General features: G+C 41.5%; 1 protein-coding gene across 1 annotated transcript in view; it reads left to right on the top strand.

Moving 5' to 3' along the window:
* LOC108716109 (zinc finger CCCH domain-containing protein 6) overlaps positions 1-18,066 on the top strand; it is a 29,512-nt gene extending 11,446 nt beyond the window's left edge. Inside the window, exons 8-13 of the mRNA XM_041563725.1 lie at positions 227-236; positions 8,391-8,602; positions 9,371-9,435; positions 10,118-10,524; positions 11,338-11,433; positions 16,408-18,066. Coding sequence (XP_041419659.1) covers positions 227-236; positions 8,391-8,602; positions 9,371-9,435; positions 10,118-10,524; positions 11,338-11,433; positions 16,408-17,918 — 2,301 coding nt within the window. The 3' untranslated portion in view covers positions 17,919-18,066. The remainder of the gene's footprint in view (positions 1-226; positions 237-8,390; positions 8,603-9,370; positions 9,436-10,117; positions 10,525-11,337; positions 11,434-16,407) is intronic.
* Positions 18,067-19,948: the final 1,882 nt, after the last annotated feature.

A 19,948-nucleotide genomic window follows, 5' to 3' on the forward strand; every position in this document is an offset into this window, starting at 1 on the left:
TTCGATTTCTGAAGTGCAACTAAATCTCCCCAAATCTCCTTGTCTGCCCCAACGCTAAAGCTGCTACTCCTCAATCCCTGGTTGCTCAGAGTTAGGTATTATTTCAGGGGTTAAGTTGCCGTGTCCCTTCAAATTTGGGATCCTGCCACCAGCCCTAAAATGTTATGTATGTAATGTGCATTGCTGTACACAATTAATTTGTAACTTTTTTGTTTTTGCTTTCTAGGGAGACCAATGTAAATTTAATCATGATGCAGAAATAGCAAAAAGAAGGGAGTTATGCAAGTTTTATATACAGGGATATTGTACAAAAGGAGACAATTGCTTGTATATGCACAATATCCTTTTTTGTGTATTTTAAAACACAAATGTTTGTATATATCTTTGAATAGAGATAATGCACACTTTATAAAAATGACTTTCTAGAAGAGCATGTATAACAATACTAAAATTCTGCAAGTCGTGGAAATTTGATTGAGTTTCTTTGGGGATTTTGCAGTCATATGAGGGCAGTGTTCCCTCGCCAGTAAGCTACAGTAACCAATAATGTGTTTGTTTTTATTATTCTATAAACGCCAGACCAGTAAAGACTAACTGCTACGGCTGTGAACATTTGCAAATATTGCCCATGTGACAGTGGTTGTTTAGCCCTGGTCCACTATCCCATAACAAATATAGCTGGACATTCACACTAAAATTAACTTAAATATGTTGCAGACATAGTTACATAGTTTAATCGGGCTGAAAAAGAGACAGTCCATCAAGTTCAACCCCTCCAAATGAAAAACCCAGCATCCATACACACACCCCTCCATACTTTCATATAAATTATATATACCCATACCTATGCTAACTATAGAGTTTAGTATCACAATAGCCTTTGATATTATCTGTCCAAAAAATCATCAAAACCATTCTTAAAGGCATTAACAGAATCAGCCATCACAACATCACCTGGCAGTGCATTCCACAACCTCACTGTCCTGACTGTGAAGAACCCTCTACGTTGCTTCAAATGAAAGTTCTTTTCTTCTAGTCTAAAGGGGTGGCCTCTGGTACGGTGATCCACTTTATGGGTAAAAGGGTCCCCTGCTATTTGTCTATAATGTCCTCTAATGTACTTGTAAAGTGTAATCATGTCCCCTCGCAAGCGCCTTTTTTCCAGAGAAAACAACCCCAACCTTGACAGTCTGCCCTCATAATTTGTCTTCCATCCCTCTAACCAGTTTAGTTGCACTTAGTCTCTGCACTCTCTCCAGTTCATTTATATCCACTGGAGTCCAAAACTGAACTGCATACTCCAGATGAGGCCTCACCAGGGACCTATAAAGAGGCATAATTATGTTTTATGTTAATTCCCTTTTTTATGCAAGACAGAACTTTATTTGCTTTAGTAGCCACAGAATGACACTGCCCAGAATTAGACAACGTGTTATCTACAAAAACCCAAAGATCCTTCTCATTTAAGGAAACTCCCAACACTCTGCCATTTAGTATATAACTTGCTTTTATATTATTTTTGCCAAAGTGCATAGTCTTGCATTTATCAACATTGAACCTCATGTTCCAGTTTGCTGCCCAGTTTCCCAACTTAGACAAATCACTTTGCAAAGTCTCGGCATCCTGCGGGAACCTATAGTTCTGCACAATTTAGCATCTTCTGCAAATACAGAAACAGTACTTTCAATGCCCACCTCCAGGTCATTAATAAACAAGTTGAAAAGCAAGGGACCTAGTACAGAGCCCTGCGGTATTCCACTAACAACACTGGTCCAATTAGAAAATGTTCCATTTACCACCATTCTTTGTAGTCTATCTTTTAGCCAGTTCTCTATCCAGGTACAAATACTATGTTCCAGGCCAACATTCCTTAATGTAACCAGTAACCTTTTGTGTGGCACTGTATCAAATGCTTTAGCAAAGCAAAGTAAATCACATCCACTGGCATCCCAGAATCGAGGTCCCTGCTTACCTTCTCATAAAAATAAATAGTCTGGCAAGATCTATTACGCATAAATCCATGCTGGCCCACACTCATAGTATTATGATTTGCTATAAAGTCCCAGTATCTTATCCTTTATTAACCCTTCGAAAAGCTTTCCTACCACTGACCACAGACTAACTGGCCTATAGTTTTGAGGCAGAGAATGGGATCCTTTTTTGAATAGAGGCGCCACATTTGCAATTCGCCAGTCTCTTGGCACTATGCCAGACCTGAAAAATTAAGTAAAGAGGTTTGGCAATCACAGCGCTAAGTTCGCTAAGTACCCGGGGATAAATACCATCTGACCCCGGACCAGATCTGTGCTTTTATTTTGTTTTCATCAACCCCCCTCTGATATTAAAGGTCCCACCTTTTCCTGCTTCAGTTTTTTTCTATGAACATATTTAAAAAATAATTATAGAATTATTTTTACTGCTTGCTGCAATATCTTTTTCTATATCCATTTAGCTTGCCTTATAGCTTCTGATTTATTGGCCTCCTTTTACCTTATAAATGATTCGGCTGTCCCAGCTAACTTGAAAGCCTTTAAAGCATGTCTTTTCTTACCCACCTCAACACCAACACTTCTATTGAACCAAAAAGGCTTTGCAACAAAGTTCCTTGCTTACAAGGGGAATATATTGACATGTATTTTTATTAAGCAGAATTTTAAAGACTTCCCATTTTTGTTCTCTGTTTAACCCTGTGAAAAGCATTTTTCACTAAATATGTTGCAGAGATTCCCTTATACTGTCAAAGTTTGCACATCTGAAATTCAGTGTTTTATTTACTCCCTTATAGAATCGCTTCTGTAACAGAATCTCAAAGGAGACCATGTTATGATCACTATTCCCTAAATGCTCGCCCACACAAATGCTAGATATGAGTTCAGTATTATTAGTTATTACAAGGTCCAAAAGCGAGTTATTCCTAGTAGGTTCTTGAACGAGCTGGAATAAAAAGTTGTCATTCAGCATATTTACAAACCTACTAGCTTTTTTCTGTCTTGGCAACCCCATTACCCCAGTCAATGTCTGGATAATTGAAGTCACCCATAGCAACAACTTGACCCAGCTGTGAAGCCGCTTGTATCTGCAAGAGTAGCTGGGCTTCATACTCGTCACATATACGAGGTGGTTTATAGCATACACCAATGATAATTCTCTTTGTAACCTTTTGCCCAGTCAAAATCTATACCCAGGGGGATTCTACACCCTCACCAGTGCCAGCTAATGGTTATTTCTTTAGTGCATGGCTTTAATTCCGGCTTTACATACAAACACACTCCTCCATCCTTTTTAATCCCTCTGTCCCTCCTTAAAAGGGTGTAACCGTTTAAAGTCACAGTCCAGTCACATGTTTTATCCCACCAGGTGATACCAATTATATCATAATTTTTAGAGCATGCAATTAATTCTAGGTCTCCCATTTTACCTGACAAACTCCGTGCATTTGCCAGCATACAGCGGAGGTTACTACTTTTACTTTTGAAATTGACATTACTTAGTGGTGAATTATAGGTTAAGTTAGCATTATTCGATTTTTCTTGTAACAGAGGGACCTCCTTCCTGTATGCCCCCTCACTCCTCCCACATGACCCCTTACTTATCCCACTGCCCCGTCTACCCTAGCTTCCCCATAATTCTTTCTCTCCCGCCCCCCCCCTTGCCTAGTTTAAACACTCCTCCAACCTCTTGGCCATTCTTTCCCCTAGCACAGTGGACCCCCTTCCATTGAGGTGCAAACCGTCATGATTGTATCGGTTGCACCCCAAGAAAAAAGCTGTCCAGTGCTCTAGGTACAGAAAATGTATTTAATTGCAAACTTCCTGTATACAGCTACCATAGTGATAACAGGGGCTATGTAAAAGATGCTAAACTTACATGATGTGTGCAAGCAACAGAAAGTTACTTTTGTTGGAAAAAGTATAGCCATGGCATGGCAACAAGAACAACTGCAGATTTTTCACTTTAGTTATCCACCTTAACATGCATTATCTACATGAATTTCCATGCAAGTTTTACCATACAGGAGCAAAGTGCTACCAAGGAGATAACTGCAAGTTTTCACATGATTCCTTAACAGATGACACAAGGGAGCTACTACACAAGGTAAATATTGATTTTGTTGGTTTGCTTTCTAACCAATCTTTCCCCTTTGCTTATATTGTATATGATATTGCTGTTTTAAATTGGTCATATACTGTATCTAGATTTTGATGATCCAGACAAAGATGTCATTCTGTATGTGTTGTATATTATATTGGTGGACTGAAATTAAAACATTGTGGGTGCAGTGTAAGTTGCAACACTGTATCTCCAGCTGTAAGGTTGTTTTCTCTTACGGCCTCGGGGGACAAAGGAACATGGGTTAAGCTTCTCCCTCTAGGAGGCAGGACACTGAGCAAAATTTGGACTTCTCCTTCTGCCCCTCTATATCGCTCCTGCTTAACTCCCACATTTCAGTTTTTCAGTGTCCTGCATTCATAAAGGTAGGGCTTGGCCTCTAGAGGCCCCATAAAAGAGATGCTTTGGTCAACTACTAGCGATGACACCTGGGGTGAGGCTGAAGTCAGGGACAAGCCTGTACTCCAGGGTCAGCCCCCATCATGGGATGCCTCTGCTGGGGTCTGTAAGTCTTACTTAAGCCGACCACCCAATTCATCTGGAGTCTGCCAACACGAGGGACTGGAATTGGCTGGCTAGAGAGGCTTATAAGTGGGAGCTTTATTGTTCACCATCAATGGCCACACATCACCGCAGACCCCTCGAGGTAAGTAGGCTGACTCAGAGCCTCTCACTACTGTGGAGACTTTCCTTCCCTCCCTGCAGCTGGGCCTTTACCCCACCACCGCACAGTTCAGGGGGAGCACGGTAGGATTCTTCCAACCGGCGGCGGGAGGGGTATGGCCGGGAGTGACGTCACCATGGGTGTCTGGTCTTGGGCGCTTAGTTTCGTGCCATTACAGCCTCTCTGGTACGGCTGGTTGCGGGGAACTCAGACTACCTCCCCTCTTCCACGAGCCGACGGAACCTTCTCCGGGGTGGCAGCTCCAACTCTGGTCTTCCCTACTTCTCCTCCTCTTCGGGCACAAGTCAGGTGGTGGGGGTAGTTAACGGAGACACTTACCTAAGGGCCACAGCTGCAAGGGGACTATGTTTCCCAGGGGAGGGAAAGCCAAGGCCACTGCCTCAGTGACCTATTTTACCTGTACTTCATGCAACGCAAAGTTGCATAAAGGACGAGGGGATCCTGTCTGCACAGCCTGCGCACATTCAGGGGAAACATCAACCCCTGTCATAGCTCCTGAGCTAGAGTCCTGCAGTGGGTCGGTACCTGCAAAAATCTGCGGATTGTGGGTAGAAGTTCCTGGTGCGGGTATAGACGCGGGTTGGCGGTTCTGCGGGTTGGGCCGCTGGTGACAGCACTTCCTGATCCTTGATGGTCAGCGGGTCTGGGTTGCGGATAAGGTACTTGCGGGTCGGGTAGTGGGTCCAAGCGGGTAAGAATGCTGGTTGCGGGTCCGGGTTGCAGATTTCAGGTTGCGGGTAAGGGTCAGGTACTGATTCCAAAAAATGGACCCGCGCAGGACTCTATCCTGAGCTTACAGGTCCAAGAGACTTTACCTCTGCTCTAACAGCCACCGGGGGCTCAGCAGGGGCTACAGCATCCCAGTCATACTCTATGGGGGAAAGCCCCCCCCCATCTTGGGAACTACAGCTGTCCCAATCCCTGGCTAACCTGCAGGGAATTGCAAATCTATCAACCTCAGTGGACAAATTTGTTAACCAATTATCTGTTCAACCTTAGACCAAACACAGTATGGCATTAAGCAAGAGAATGGCTCCCATGCCTATATCGTCTGGGAAATCAGCCGACGATATCTCTGACTCAGTAAAGCTGGCCATAGACGCAAAGATCCGATTGTATGACTCGAGGATTCTTACGATTTTCGGACCGTGTGTGGAGAGTCCCGTCATTTTTCATCCGGCGGAGATCGGTTGTTTGGTCGATCGGACAGGTTAGAAAATTTTTGTCGGCTGCCAATAATATCTCTGCGTGTATTGCCGATCATACGATTTTCAGTGGGAGACTGTCACTAGCTTTGTCGGACATAGAAATCGTACGATTGCTGTCAGGGGCAGAACATTGGCGGATCTGTTCTTTAACTACTTTATTTGATCTGAATGGTAAGACTTTGATCTGAATGGTTAGTGGCAGGTCGGGAGATGGGGAAGTCCGATCGCACGATGATTCGTACGATTGGATCTTTGCATCAATGGCCAGCTTAAAGGAATAGTTCAGTGTGAAAATAAAAACTAGGTAAATAGGCTGTGCAAAATAAAAACTGTTTCTAATATAGTTAGTTAGCCAAAAATGTAATATATAAAGGCTGGAGTGAACAGATGTCTAATAAAACAGCCAGAATCCAACTTCCTGCCTTTCAGCTCTATAACTCTTGAGTTAGTCAGCAACTTGAAGGGGGGCCACATGGTACATTTCTGTTCAGTGAGTTTGTAATTAATCCTCAGCTTTCAGCTCAGATTCAAAAGCAACATATATGACCCATGTGCCCCCCCCCTCAAGTCTCTGATTGGTTACTGCCTGGTAACTAGGGTAACCAGTCAGTGTAAACCAAGAGAGCTGAAAAGCAGGAAGTAGTGTCCTGACTGACAAGTTATACATGAAATCACTCCAGCCTTTATACATTACAATTTTGGCTAACTAACTATATTAGAAACATGTTTTATTTTGCACAGCCTATCTATTTATCCAGTTTTTATTATTTTCCACTGAACAATTCCTTTAAGGGAGATATTTCTGATCCCAAAAGGAAAGTTCCCCAAGATATGGTGGGCATTATTGGGGCTATTAAAAATTCCTTACAGCTGGAGGAGCCATCGGGATCTGGTGCAGGGGCCAAGGGCCCTTTAAGCGCAAGCAGTCCGTGCAATTTTCCTTTCACGAACAGTTGGGGGATGTCATCCAAAGAAAATGGGATTCTCCAGGGAAAAAGTTTCAACCTTCCAGGAGGTTCTCATGCTCTTACCCCTTTCCCAAGGACCTCACTGAAAAGTTGGGTGTCCCACCAGCAGTAGATGTCCCAGTATTGCGACTATTAAAGAATACAGCCCTTCCTGTGCCAGACTCCACAGCCTTCAAAGATCCCACCGACAAGCTTAATATTCACATCTGCAGGCTCTACATTCAGACCAGTAACTGCAGCGGAGTGGGTCAGCAGGGCGATGGCGGACTGGGCACAGGAGCTGCTAGATGGCCTCAGAGATAATTCACCTCAGGCGGAATTATCAGCTGCCCACATGGTGGACGCTAATGCTTTTCTGGGAGATGCTCTCTCTTGATTCCGTACAGGCGTCTGCTCAAAAATCGGCCACCGCAGTGGCAGAGCGCTATGGCTTAAACACTGGACAGCTAATCTGAGCTCTAAGAAGCAGATTCCAGCACAAGAACAGACAAGGATGGCAGCCCAGCAAGAATCAACAAAAACCCGCCCCTGACAAGTCCGCGTTACAATGACGCGACAGGCTCTCCGGTACAAGACCAGGTGGTGGGGGGATGCCTGCGTTGCTTCCGGGAGGTATGGTACGACAACATATAGACAAATACAAGAGGTCCTCTGCACTCAACCCATTATCAATATATTTAAGACAGACATTTTGCGCATACAGCTACTGAAAAATGCCTTACCCTTAAACAAAACAGGGATTGTTTGTCCATATATTGGGAACTCCTTCCAGAGGTGTTTAAGATGATACAACCGGAAGTTGATCTAATGGCGTCTCAATACAACAGGAACATGGAAAGATTTTTCGCCAGAAGCCCCGCTAATAGCGGGGGTTGACGCCCTGACAATGCCGTTGTAGCTTCGGCTCGCATAAATTTTTTCCTCCCATTTCAATGTTACTTCGAGTCCTAAAGAGGCTCCTTCAGGAGAATCTGTGCTTGATTGTCGTGGCCCCATTCTGGCCCTGAAGAGTCTGGTTCAGACTCTCAGCCTCATCAGTACTATTCTCAACCTCATCAGTACTATTCCAGGCTGGCACTTAAGGACGACATATGAGTTTTCATCCAGGGCACCTCTCATGTGGCTCCGTCCGTCAGAAGACCAGCTCCGACATGGGATCTCAACCTAGTGCTAAGATCTCTTTAGGACCCACCGTTTGAGCTGCTTAGCTCGGTAGACCTCCCCATTTTTGACCTGGAAGGTCGCTTTCCTGATGGCCATTGTGTCTGCCAGGTGAGTCTCCGAGTTGAGTTCACTCTCCATAGCCCCTCCGCTCATGGTTTTTCACTCGGATAAGGTGGTTTTACGGACAATACCATCTTTCCTTCCCAAGGTGGTATCTGCCTTTCACGTTAACTAGCCTATTGTTTTTTTGTCCAGACCCAAAGAAAAAGAAAGGAGGTTTGCCTTCATTCCCTAGATGTTGTCAGGGTATTGTCAACATGTGTGAAGAGAACCTCTACCTTTCGTTGGTCCGAATCCTTGTTTGTGATTCCCTCAGGTCCTCGGGTAGGGACAGCAGCATCCAAGGCTACTTGGATTTGTATCAGAGAGACGATCAGACCGGCATACTAAGCTTCCCTCCGGAGGGGGTCAGAGCTTACACGATTACCTTTTGGACATGGATGAACGATTCTTCTGCTGACCAGCTGTGCAAGGCTGCCATATGATCCTCCATACATACTTTCACAAAATTCTACCGCGTTGAAACCAATTCTTCTGCCGAACTGTGTTCTGGTCCTGCAAACAGTCGTCTGTTTAGACTGAAGCACGCAATTGGGTTTCTTCCCTCTCTGAACTATGGTCTGCTTTGGTTAGTACCCGTGGTTCCTGTGTCCCCCGAGGCCATAACATAAAAGGAGATTTTTAGTATAACTTACCGTTAAATCTCTCTCTCTCCATGCACTTGGAGGGACACAGGAACACCCTCCCTGAACAGGTCACCCTTGTTGGCTGTGAATGGGAACTTCTCCTCTGGCTTGACCTTTGGTTTACGTGTATATAGTTCCTTGTTTCTTTTCTGCTTGCTATAAAACTGAAATGTGGGCGTTAAGCAGGAGGTATATAGAGGGGGAGAAGGAGGAGTCCAACTTTTGCTCAGTGTCCTGCCTCCTGGAGGGAGGAGCTTAACCCCTGCTTGACCGTGTGGTTTCTGTGTCCCCCAAGTGCCTAGAGAGAAAGAGATTTAACGGTAAGTTATACTAAAAATCTCCTTTCCTATATTTCTTTATTTTAAGCTATTGTATTAGTGTTTGCAATTTAAAAAAACAATGCAGTAGCTGTGCCTTAGGACAAAGAATAGTTTTGACACTGCAGACAATTGTATTTTTCGTTTCTAATAAACTGTGTATTCATTGCAGGTTTTAAACACAGAAGAAGTACAGCATGACAATGAAAATGGTGCATCCGAAATGCAAAGGCATGGGTGGGTTTTTTGTTTCATTTCATAGCATTCTTACTTAAATTTTCCTTTTAAAAATTCACATCCTCTGTTATTACAGCTAATAAATATTATTAGGGGTTGTTCACCTTTGAGTTAACTTTTAGTATGATGTAGAGAGTTATTCTGAGACAATTTGCAATTGTTTTTTTTTTTTTTATTTGTGGTTTTTGTTATTTAGCTTTTTATTCAGCAGCTCTCCAGTTTGCACTTTCAGCAATCTGGTTTGTCGGGTCCAAATTACCCTAGCAACCATGTATAAGAGACTTTTATATGAATAGGAGAGGGCCTGAAGCACAAGAAGAGTAATATAAAGTAGCAATACCAATACATTTGTAGCCTTACAGAGCGTTTTCCCTTCTGCATATAAAGAAGATTATGGCGTGCAACTTTCTTTATAAAGACGATTATTACACCATGTTAGGTATACTGTTGTAATAGGTGTTATATCAAGTTGTAGTAACCCATAGCAACTAAGCTGAAAGTTAGCATTTTGTGGAGTTTTATTTGAATACAATTTACACCTGGCATTTACAATTACCACATTAGCTTTCCAATGCATATCTGGCTGCTCCAGCATTTGTAAATAAAGTATATCGGAGCCCACGTTAATACCTGTTTCTCTGTATGCAGATATACAATCATTTTTACATAATGAATAATAATTTATTGTATTTTTATGCAGAACAAAGTTTTATAACCCACCATACTATGGAAATAAATACCAAGAATGTTATCAACCAATGTACAACTCTGAGCCACTGCCAGAATCTGGACCTAATGTGTCACCCTTGCATCAAAATCCACCCTTGCAGTCTGTTTCTAAATTTACTAGCTCCAACCTAACTGGAGTTGTAGCACCTTTTAATGCATCTACTTTGCAAAATCCAGTGATAAACAACCAGAGAGACGGATACAATTTATCTAGCCCACCCTTTCACCAAAATACAGAAGACACAACCCATGTGCAACACACAAACAGCTATCAGTGTTCACAAAATACAACCGGATTCTATGACAACTACTATTCCCAACAGGCTGTTCACAATACCCAATCCTGCAACACACCAGAAAGTAAATTTTAGCAGGTTTTTTTCTGTTTTATTTGCATCTGGTTTGAGTAATTGCCAATTTAGCATACTATTTGGTAGAAAGCCTAGACCAAACCTTTGAACTTAGTACACTTATAAAATCATTCATATTGTAACACTGATTTCTGTGCCTTCAGGTAGCAAATATTTTGTAGCTATGTCCAAGTAAAGGGAAGTGTTGTAGATGGTTGCCTAGTTTTAATAGAAACTATTAACCATAAAAATTCCTATACTGTGAAGGAATAGGCTATAATGGATTTATATATGTTAGAAACCTTAAAAAAAGTCATCTCACCCAGGTTAGCTTGTACTTTGTGTATTGTTCCAGAGTATTAGAAAATAGTTTTACAATCTTATGTATGTCATCTAATTTAAGAAACCAATCTGGAACTGCAGGAGGGTGGGGTGATTCCCACCAAGTAAGTGAGGTTCAGTGCTGTGCACCAAAGAAGATATCAAGGGATCCCCATGAAACAATAGGACATATCCTCCTTTTTGGCCTGAAATTTTAAATGATGATTCCTTGTTTACTCTTGTATGCACCATATTTTAAAACTGCATAATGTATGTAACATATCTATATGTGATAAATCAAATCAATTGGACGTGCTGTATTTCTCTTCTTGCAAACATCTTTAAGAGAAACACACAACACCGCATGTCCAATTGATTTGACTTACTATAGATATACTGTACCATGTCCTGGATGAACAAGAATCTTCTCAGACAATGTATGTCAGCATTTTAGCCAAGTAGCTTTTTCATTGTATTGTTATATTTTCGTGTTTTTTTTTAGCAACACGGGGCATTTTATTTGTAAGTATGAATAAAAAGCCGGATGGAGTAGAACTAAATCCAAGTCCACTACAAAGATCAATTAGCAGAGATGAAGGTATGTGCTTTTTCGTGTGGTTCAGAAACTTGCATTTCAGCAGAAAACAAAAAAAAAATAATTTAAGGGGTTCTTTTAAATTTTTTTTACAATTTTAGACTAATACCAGACCTGGCTCAACAATAATGTCGCCCACAACAGTGTGGTGAGGCAGGTCTTTGCTGTAGGAGTGCTGGGGCACTGGATTATCTGTATGTACAGGTACATTTTAACAGAAACTTTAAAAGTGTTATGTTTCAGATTTCATATTTCTCCATTGTCTGCTTTGGGGACACAGGGACAGTGGGTATAGCTGTTACAACTAGGAGGCAGGACACAAAAATAAAAATAACAGTTGGCTCCTCCCTCACTGGCTATACCCCGAGCAGGCGGAGCCCAGATCAGTTTTTTTTGGTTGCGTCCTCAGGAGGTTAGGACGGACTATTGACTTTGCTCAATAAAGTCAGTTATTCTGACACCAGGAGATGCTCATGTCCCCTACACTGAGTAGGTGGCCACTGGCTGACCTCTCCCAGGTCTTTGGGGGCGAAGGGTGTGCTTTGCGACCAACATCCAGGATCTCTAATTTCTCCATCGATTCACAGGAGGAGAATTGACTGGCCGAGTGACACACAGGGAGAGGAAACTCGCATAGGTAAGTATGCTAGTCTCTGTCCTCCCAAAGCTGGCCGAGTCACTAGTTAAGCTCCTATCCCGCCTTGACAACTCCAAGAGCAAGACATATAAACGGAGGGCCCCATCACCCTCTGACGAAGAGAGCTATAGAGGCACCAGAAGTCAATCTCCCCCTATTCCAGACCACACTCTCTCAGAAGGGGAACTATCCCTCAGTGACGAAGAGGAAGATGACCCGGTTCCACGTTCCGCAGAGATGATAGATCTTATCAGTCATGGACTCATTACATCTTCAGGAGTCTGAGGCTGCCTCCACTTCATCTGGCTCTCTTTTCAAGAGAAACAGCAAAGTTTCACTGGTTTTTCCATCTCACTCACAGCTCGAAAACATAACACAACAGGAGTGGGATAAGCCTGAAAGGCGTTTTCAAGCTAACTGCAGGTTTTCAAAGCTTTTTCCCTTTCCAACAGATGTTATTGAAAAGTGGTCAGCTCCACCTTCTGTGGATGTGCCGGTATCCTGACTCTCTAAGAACACGGCGCTGCCAGCCCCAGATGCATCATCCTTACAAAATGCCATGGACAAGAAAATGGAGAGTCTTCAACGTTCTATATTCTCAGGCACCGCACTTCGCCCGGCACTCGGAAATCCATGGTGGTGTCTTCTAACAACGGACACAAGCCTATTCGGATGGGGAGCAGTATTGAAAGGTCACACAGCACAGGGCAGATGGACTCCAAAGGAGGGCACACTATCAATCAATCTGCTAGAAATACGCGCAATCCCCCTTAGCCTGAAGCACTGCCAGCGAGAACTCATCCGAGAAATTGCTGAAATATTAGGAGTGGCAAAATCTAAAGTTTGGTGCATCCTGAGAAAAAAAGAAAGCACTGTGAACTCAGCGACGCAAAAAGACCTGGACGTCCACGGAAGACAACAGTGGTGGATGATCTCAGAATCATTTCCATGGTGAAGAGAAACCCCTTTAGAACAGCCAAACAAGTGAACAACACTCTCCAGGAGGTAGGCGTTTTGATATCCAAGTCTACCATAAAGAGAAGACTGCACGAAACTAAATACAGAGGGTACACTGCAAGGTGCAAGCCACTCATAAACATCAAGAATAGAAAGGCTAGATTGGACTTCTAAAGATGTCTAAAAAACATCTAAAAAAGCCATCACAGTTCTGGAAAAACATTCTTTGGACAGATGAAACCAAGATCAACCTCTACCAGAATGATGGCAAGAAAAAAGTATGGAGAAGGTGTGGAACAGCTCATGATCCAAAGCATACCACATCTCTATAAAACATGGCGGAGGCAGTGTGATGATTTGGGCGTGCATGGCTGCCAGTGACACTGGAACTCTAGTGTTTATCGATGATGTGACAGGAGAGAAGCAGCCGAATTAATTCGGAGTTGTTCAGAGACATACGGTCTGCTCATATCCAGCGAAATGCAGTCAACTTGATTGGGAGGCGTCATAATGACCCAAAACATACAGCCAAAGCAATCCAGGAGTTTATTAAAGCAAAGAAGTGGAATATTCTTCAATGGCCAAGTCAATCACCTGCTCTGAACCCAATTGAGCTGCATTTCACTAGTTGAAGATTAAACTTTGGACAGAAAGGCCCACAAACCAACAGCAACTGAAGCCGCTGCAGTACAGGCCTCACAGAGCATTAAAAAGGAGGAAACCCAGAATCTGGTGATGTCCATGAGTTCAAGACTTCAGGCTGTCATTTTCAGCAAAGAGTTTTCAACCAAGTATTAGAATGAAAATTTTATTTTCAGTTTTTTAATCCACTGAATTAAAGATGAAAGTTTGCAGTTCAACTGCATCTGAGTTGTTTAATTTAAAATTCATTGTGGTAATGTACAGAACCAAAATTAGAAAATAGTTGTCTCTGTCCAAAGATTTATGGGCCTAACTGTACGTATGGGCCCCAACAGGGCACGGTGGCATCCAAATCTGCTACCTCACGATGGATTAAGCAAGCCAGAATCAATTAATTAAGCTCACACTTAACCAGGGTGATGAGCACTTCCTGTGCATTCCGAAACCAAGCCTCAGCGGAACAGCTGTGTAAAGCAGCTACGTGGACATCTATCCACTCCTTTGCAAGATTTTACCATTTTGAGTAGGAATGTGCTCCAGGCTGCAGTGATTACTCCCACGTAGACCTATCCTTCTCACCCTAAATTAGGGGACAGTTTTGGATTGTCCCTGTTTCCCTCAAGCAGCCAATGGAGAAAAGGACATTTAGTGTACTCACCATTAAATCTCTTTTTCTTCAGTCACTTGGGGGACACAGGGCTTCCCTCCCTGGATATGGAATATCTCTGCCTATTTAGACATGGTTAGCAACTGAAATTAAGGTTATGGTTCTTATGTTATTCTTCGGTTATACGTTTTCTCTGATTCTTTTGGTACAAACTGATCTGGGCTCCGCCTGCTGGGGGTATAGCCAGTGAGAGAGGAGCCAGTTCTATTATTTTTGTGTCCTGCCTCCTAATGGTAACCGCTATAGCCACTGTCCCTGTGTCCCCCAAGCGACTGAAGAGAAAGAGATTTAACGGTGAGTACACTAAGGAGCAGATTTACTAAGCTCGAGTGAATGGTTTGAATTTCAAAAAGTTCGCTTTTCGTAAATTTTTGGGTACTTCGACCATCAAATAGGCTATATAAAACAGTATATGTCTTCACAGAAATAACACACTGGATGCGCAAAATACAGAGGGATTCCACCCCTAAAATAATCTTAAAATGTTTTGTTTTGTATGCGCTTCCGTTTACAAATTTTACACCAACTTTTGTGTCCCCCAAATGTCTTGATAGTCCCTGTATTGTGCAGAGTTCCGGAACCGAAAAGAATCTGTCCGTATGTTCACAATCCCTGTATCCAGCGATTGTTTCTTATCTTAAATATACAAGAGAGACATAAGGCACACCAATGTGGGATATCGTAAAAGCCGGTGTCAGAGCCCTGCTTAGTTGGTACTTACAGGACATCCTAGAATTACGCTTGCAAATTAGGGTAGACCCGCAGTGTGATATAGCTGGAAACTTCTCTTACACGCGGTGTCGCCGCTCTCCTTACGAATCCGCATATGTTGTACTCCCTCTCCTTGCGATCCTGCTCACAGATGCATTAGTTGCCTGTTGTCCCACAGTGTCGGCGTCTTTTCAATTACTTCCTGGTTCAGCCGTGATGAAATTCTCTCGGGGTCAGTCAGCAGATTTAAGACACTTCATTTTTAAGATGAAATAGGCTATATTCAACCATTCGACTTCGTTTCGAACGATTCAAAGTAAACTATTCGACCATTCGATAATCGAAGTACTGTCTTTTTTTAAAAAAAACTTCGCCTTCATACTTCGCCAAATTAAAGCTACTGAACTGCAATGTTAGCCTACGGGGACCTTCCAGAGCAATTTTCTTCGTTTTTTGGGGTCAAATAGAAATCCTTTGATCGATCGCTAAAAATCGTTCGATTCGAACGATTTAATCGTTCGATCAAACGATTTTTATTCGACCGCAGGATTGCCAGATTTGTTGAAAAAACTTTGAAATTCAACGTTTATTAATTTGATGGTCGAATTTCGAAGTTTTTTGTACTTAGAAATTCGACCCTTGATAAATCTGGCCCTAAATCTCCTTATTTATGTGATTTGGAAATTCACTGTATCTGTATACTTTGCCTCTTAAAGTTTTCAGATAAAATTTACCATCTATTATCCAGAAATCTGTTATCCAGGAAACTCTAAATTACAAGCTTTATTACAAGCTCTATTAATAAAGCTCTAAATTTTAAATACTCTGTAATAATAAAACAGTACCTTGTACTTAATTTAACTAAAATATAATTGATCCTTATTGGAAGCAAAATAATTCGATTGGGTTTAATTCATGTTGAAAAGATTTTTTAGTCGAAAGAACTGATATCCAGAAACCCCCATGGTCCCAAGCGTGTGTGTGTGTGTGTATGTATGTTGTGAAGAGGGAAACCTCTATTTTGTGTGACAGACTAACTGTAATAAATTATAGAAAGGCATTAGGTAATAAAGGTATATACTTATAAATAATTTACCATGTTTTTCAGATTAAGGTGAATTGTAAATGGTTACATAGTTAAATTGGGTTGAAAAAAAGACAAAGTCCATCAAGTTCAATCTCTCCAAATGAAAACCCAGCATCCATACACACACCCCTCCATACTTTCACATAAATTATATATACTCGTATCTATACTAAATATAGAGTTCAGTATCACAATAGCCTTTGAAATTATGTTTGTCCAAAAAATCATCCAAGCCAAAAATCTTTGAATTCATTGCCTACTCTTATTTTATTTCAGATGACATTTCAAACTGGTACACAAGCAGTGAGGAAGAGGATGGAAGTGGTGTGACCTCACTTTTAAAAACATTAAGGAATAAAGCAAATATTGCAAGGATGAATTCAAATGAACAGCAGCCACTGACGAACAATTGTGATCCCAGACTGGCAAAAGACAAAGCAGTAAGAATTCAAGCTTCAGACCCCAGGGTAAAATGTACTCAGGCACAAAATTCTGGGAATCAGGGGGACTCTGTCTCTGCTGATCGTAGAGTTATACGTGACCCCAGAAAATCTGGTGACACTTTGACCAACAGTAATGCAAAAACTGACAATGTCCAAGGACACTCTGGAAGCAAGGGCAGTCATAAAGGAATAGACGATGATGAGGATGATGCTGAAAAGGAATTAAGGGAGAAAGCAGCTATAATACCCTTAGAAATGCTGCCAGGTGTAAATCTAAGAGATCCGAGGTGTAAGCTTCGGCAGTTCAGTCACATTAAAATGGACATTTTATTGACAAAACCAAATTTTGCTAAACTAATTGTTTGGGCACCTGAGGATTTACTTCCTGTTCCACCCCCTAAACCAGATCATGTTTCATCAATCAATCTACCGTTACCCCCACTTATAGCTGATCAAAGACTTAATAAATCAAAGAGTTTGCCAAACGAGTTTAACGAATCTTGTCATGATCCAAGGTTGGATCCAAGGCTAGAAACAAAAGCTAAGCAGGCAGTTTTATTGGCAAGAAGCAGCTCAACAGATCAAAGGGTTTTAAATGTGACTATTAATAAGCTTGGTGATCCTCGGCTACAAAAGAATACTCAGTCCAGGTTTCACAGAGCAGCCAGCCATGATTTTCAACCTGCAAATGTTAAAGATAATAATTCTTCAAAGGCAGATCCTTGTGCAGCATCAGCAAGACCAGCATTTTCAACAACATCCAGTTTATGTAAATCTGATCAAAGTAGTCTTCCACCTTATGCTCCCAAGCTTTCCTCACCCAACATTAGGCTGGGGACACCAAGTTCCATTCTGAAAAGCATACATTTGTATGATCCAAGAAACAAGGAAACGGTTGCCATTTCAGACTCCAAGCCCACTATTAAAGAACCAGAAGAAGAGTCTCAAAAGCATCTCGATAATATGAGCATATTGTGTAAAATTGAGACGGAAAATCTGGACAGTTCCATGCAGCCAGCATCCTCAACTGAAGAACTTGCCCAGCAAAACACATTGGAGGAGGTTGAGGAAAACCCTGTTGATCCTCCAAATGAAAAATCGGACAAACCTCAGTCAGTGGATGATGCACCTGAGCTACAACCTAGTGCAGCTCCTGCAGTCCATAGCCTTCCAGTTCAAGCTTTGGCAGGACTCATGCGACCACAGTATAATGATCCGCGGCAGGTTAATCCTGCAGCTCAGACAACACAAATCCAAGAAACTGATGTCAATGGAAAACAGGATGACAAACCACTGAAAGATGTCTTTAAAACCTTCGACCCAACAGCCTCCCCATTTTGTTAGTTATGTCTCCTTATCTGGAGATTTAGTTCCTGCTGCCGGCAGGGTTGTGTACTATTTGATTGTAAATTAATAGCAAACATTTCTTTTTTGTTTGAACCACACACAGATGGACTCTTCTGCTTTTTTCCATTTTTTTGTTGTTGTTGTTGCAGATCCATTGTATTTGTTAATCATGTGATTCAAGTGTCATATTCGGTTATATAAAGCACTTTCATTGTACATAGCACAATATAGGAAATATAAATCTATGTGTGTGTGTGTGTATATACATATATATGGTATGTTGGTGCTGTTTTTATAGTCACTTATGAATAAATTGACATTTGTATGACTGCAATAAGCAATCCTATGTAAATTGCTGATGATCTGGTCCCAAAATTGCAGGAAGACCTTTAATATAAAAGCCGACATTGTGGAAAAATCCATTTAAACCTCTTTCACTGTATCTCTATTGGTAACTTAAAATATATATGTGTAACAATCTTCATGGTTAAAGCAATTTTGTTAAATGCTGTAAATATCGGGGAAAACATTTCCGTTCCAACCAGTTTTATTTAAAAATTTTTCCCAGGGACAAAAAGCTCTCCATAAATTTGTGGTTTAGACAGTGATCTTATGTAGTGCATGCCTATTTTGTATTTGCATTTTGTTGTCATTTTAATACTTGTTATGCCTACATAGTTTTAATGCAAATATTTTTTTTAAAAACTGGAGTCCTTTAATGATGCACTTCAATGTTACATTCAATGGCTCGTTGAGCAGCTGAGCAAAATATATATTGTAACCATCATTCTATAAGTGTATCCGTTTAATTTTTTCACTGTTTTATATAAATTCTCTGCAATCAATAAATTTTGTTGTGATTGAATAGACAAAATAAGCCATAGATATCTGACCAAGCAGCCCACAAGTGTAGCCAAATCAATGATTGACCCATTGGCCAGCTGGTTGGATATCTGAAACAAAAAGAGTGAGGAAAAGTTTAAATGCCAATGGCAAAAAACATAGACAGGGCTGCTATTAGGTGGGGGGTACAGAGGGTACTGTAGTTTGGGTCTTGTGGCAGAGGTGGGCACCAGAGATGGAAAGATGCAATTTGAGAGTCACACAAAATGTTTGCATTTGGTGGATCATGGGGGTGTTTTTGCATAACTGGCAGCCCCACATTATTGTTGGTTGGCCCATTACTCAGGGGATCGAGGATACTGTGTAATATTTTGGGGCCATGGGTAATGGGCACTGCTAACTTCGTAATATTTTGGGGCCACTGGTAATTGGCCCTGCTAACTTTGTAACATTGGGTTCCAAGTCTACTGATGGTCCTACATACCAAAGCTCAAAATAAGAAAGGTAAGAAACATGGTCAGTCATGCAACAGATTTAAACAAAATTGGAGAATGTTAGTGTATCTTCCTTAAGTGTACTAACAGAAAATAACTCCAACAAGGTTTATAAGTTAGCAGTCATTTCCCACATACCTGTTACTTGGCTGCCAAATTAATAAGCTTGAAGAAATGTTTTTTGAAAGTTATTTACAGTTCTAATCTTTGGATATTGACTATCCTGCTCCTAATGCTTCCGCATGCTTTTTATGCAGATACAACACAAGACGCATGTAAAATGAATTGTCATGTGTTGATCCATGCATTCTTTGCATGATATTACATGGTATAAGATGCTTGAAAGCTACACTTATTTCATGGACTTAGAGAGTTACATTTGCAGATAGAAGGTTGTCACCCTCAGATGATTAATGGAAGGTTATGGAAACAAATATATTGGCTCATAGTGAATATCCAAGGCCTGTTGGGACAGTTACAGCAAAGCTCATCAGTTTAAAGATACTGTACAAAATTGTAAGCCTTTAAAATTTCCAGTTCCAGCTCGGTTAAAATAAAGATATATGCAAACCGGAACGGAGGTGCCAAGCAATGGGGGGAGACTGAGCTAGAACATGAGACTTTATGGAAAGTGGTATAACACCTCCCTTCTCCTAACCGAATATATCAGAGTCAGACTGGTATTTGGTG

The sequence above is a fragment of the Xenopus laevis genome, chromosome 5L, assembly GCF_017654675.1.
Source record: "Xenopus laevis strain J_2021 chromosome 5L, Xenopus_laevis_v10.1, whole genome shotgun sequence".
Taxonomy (NCBI): Eukaryota; Metazoa; Chordata; class Amphibia; order Anura; family Pipidae; genus Xenopus; species Xenopus laevis.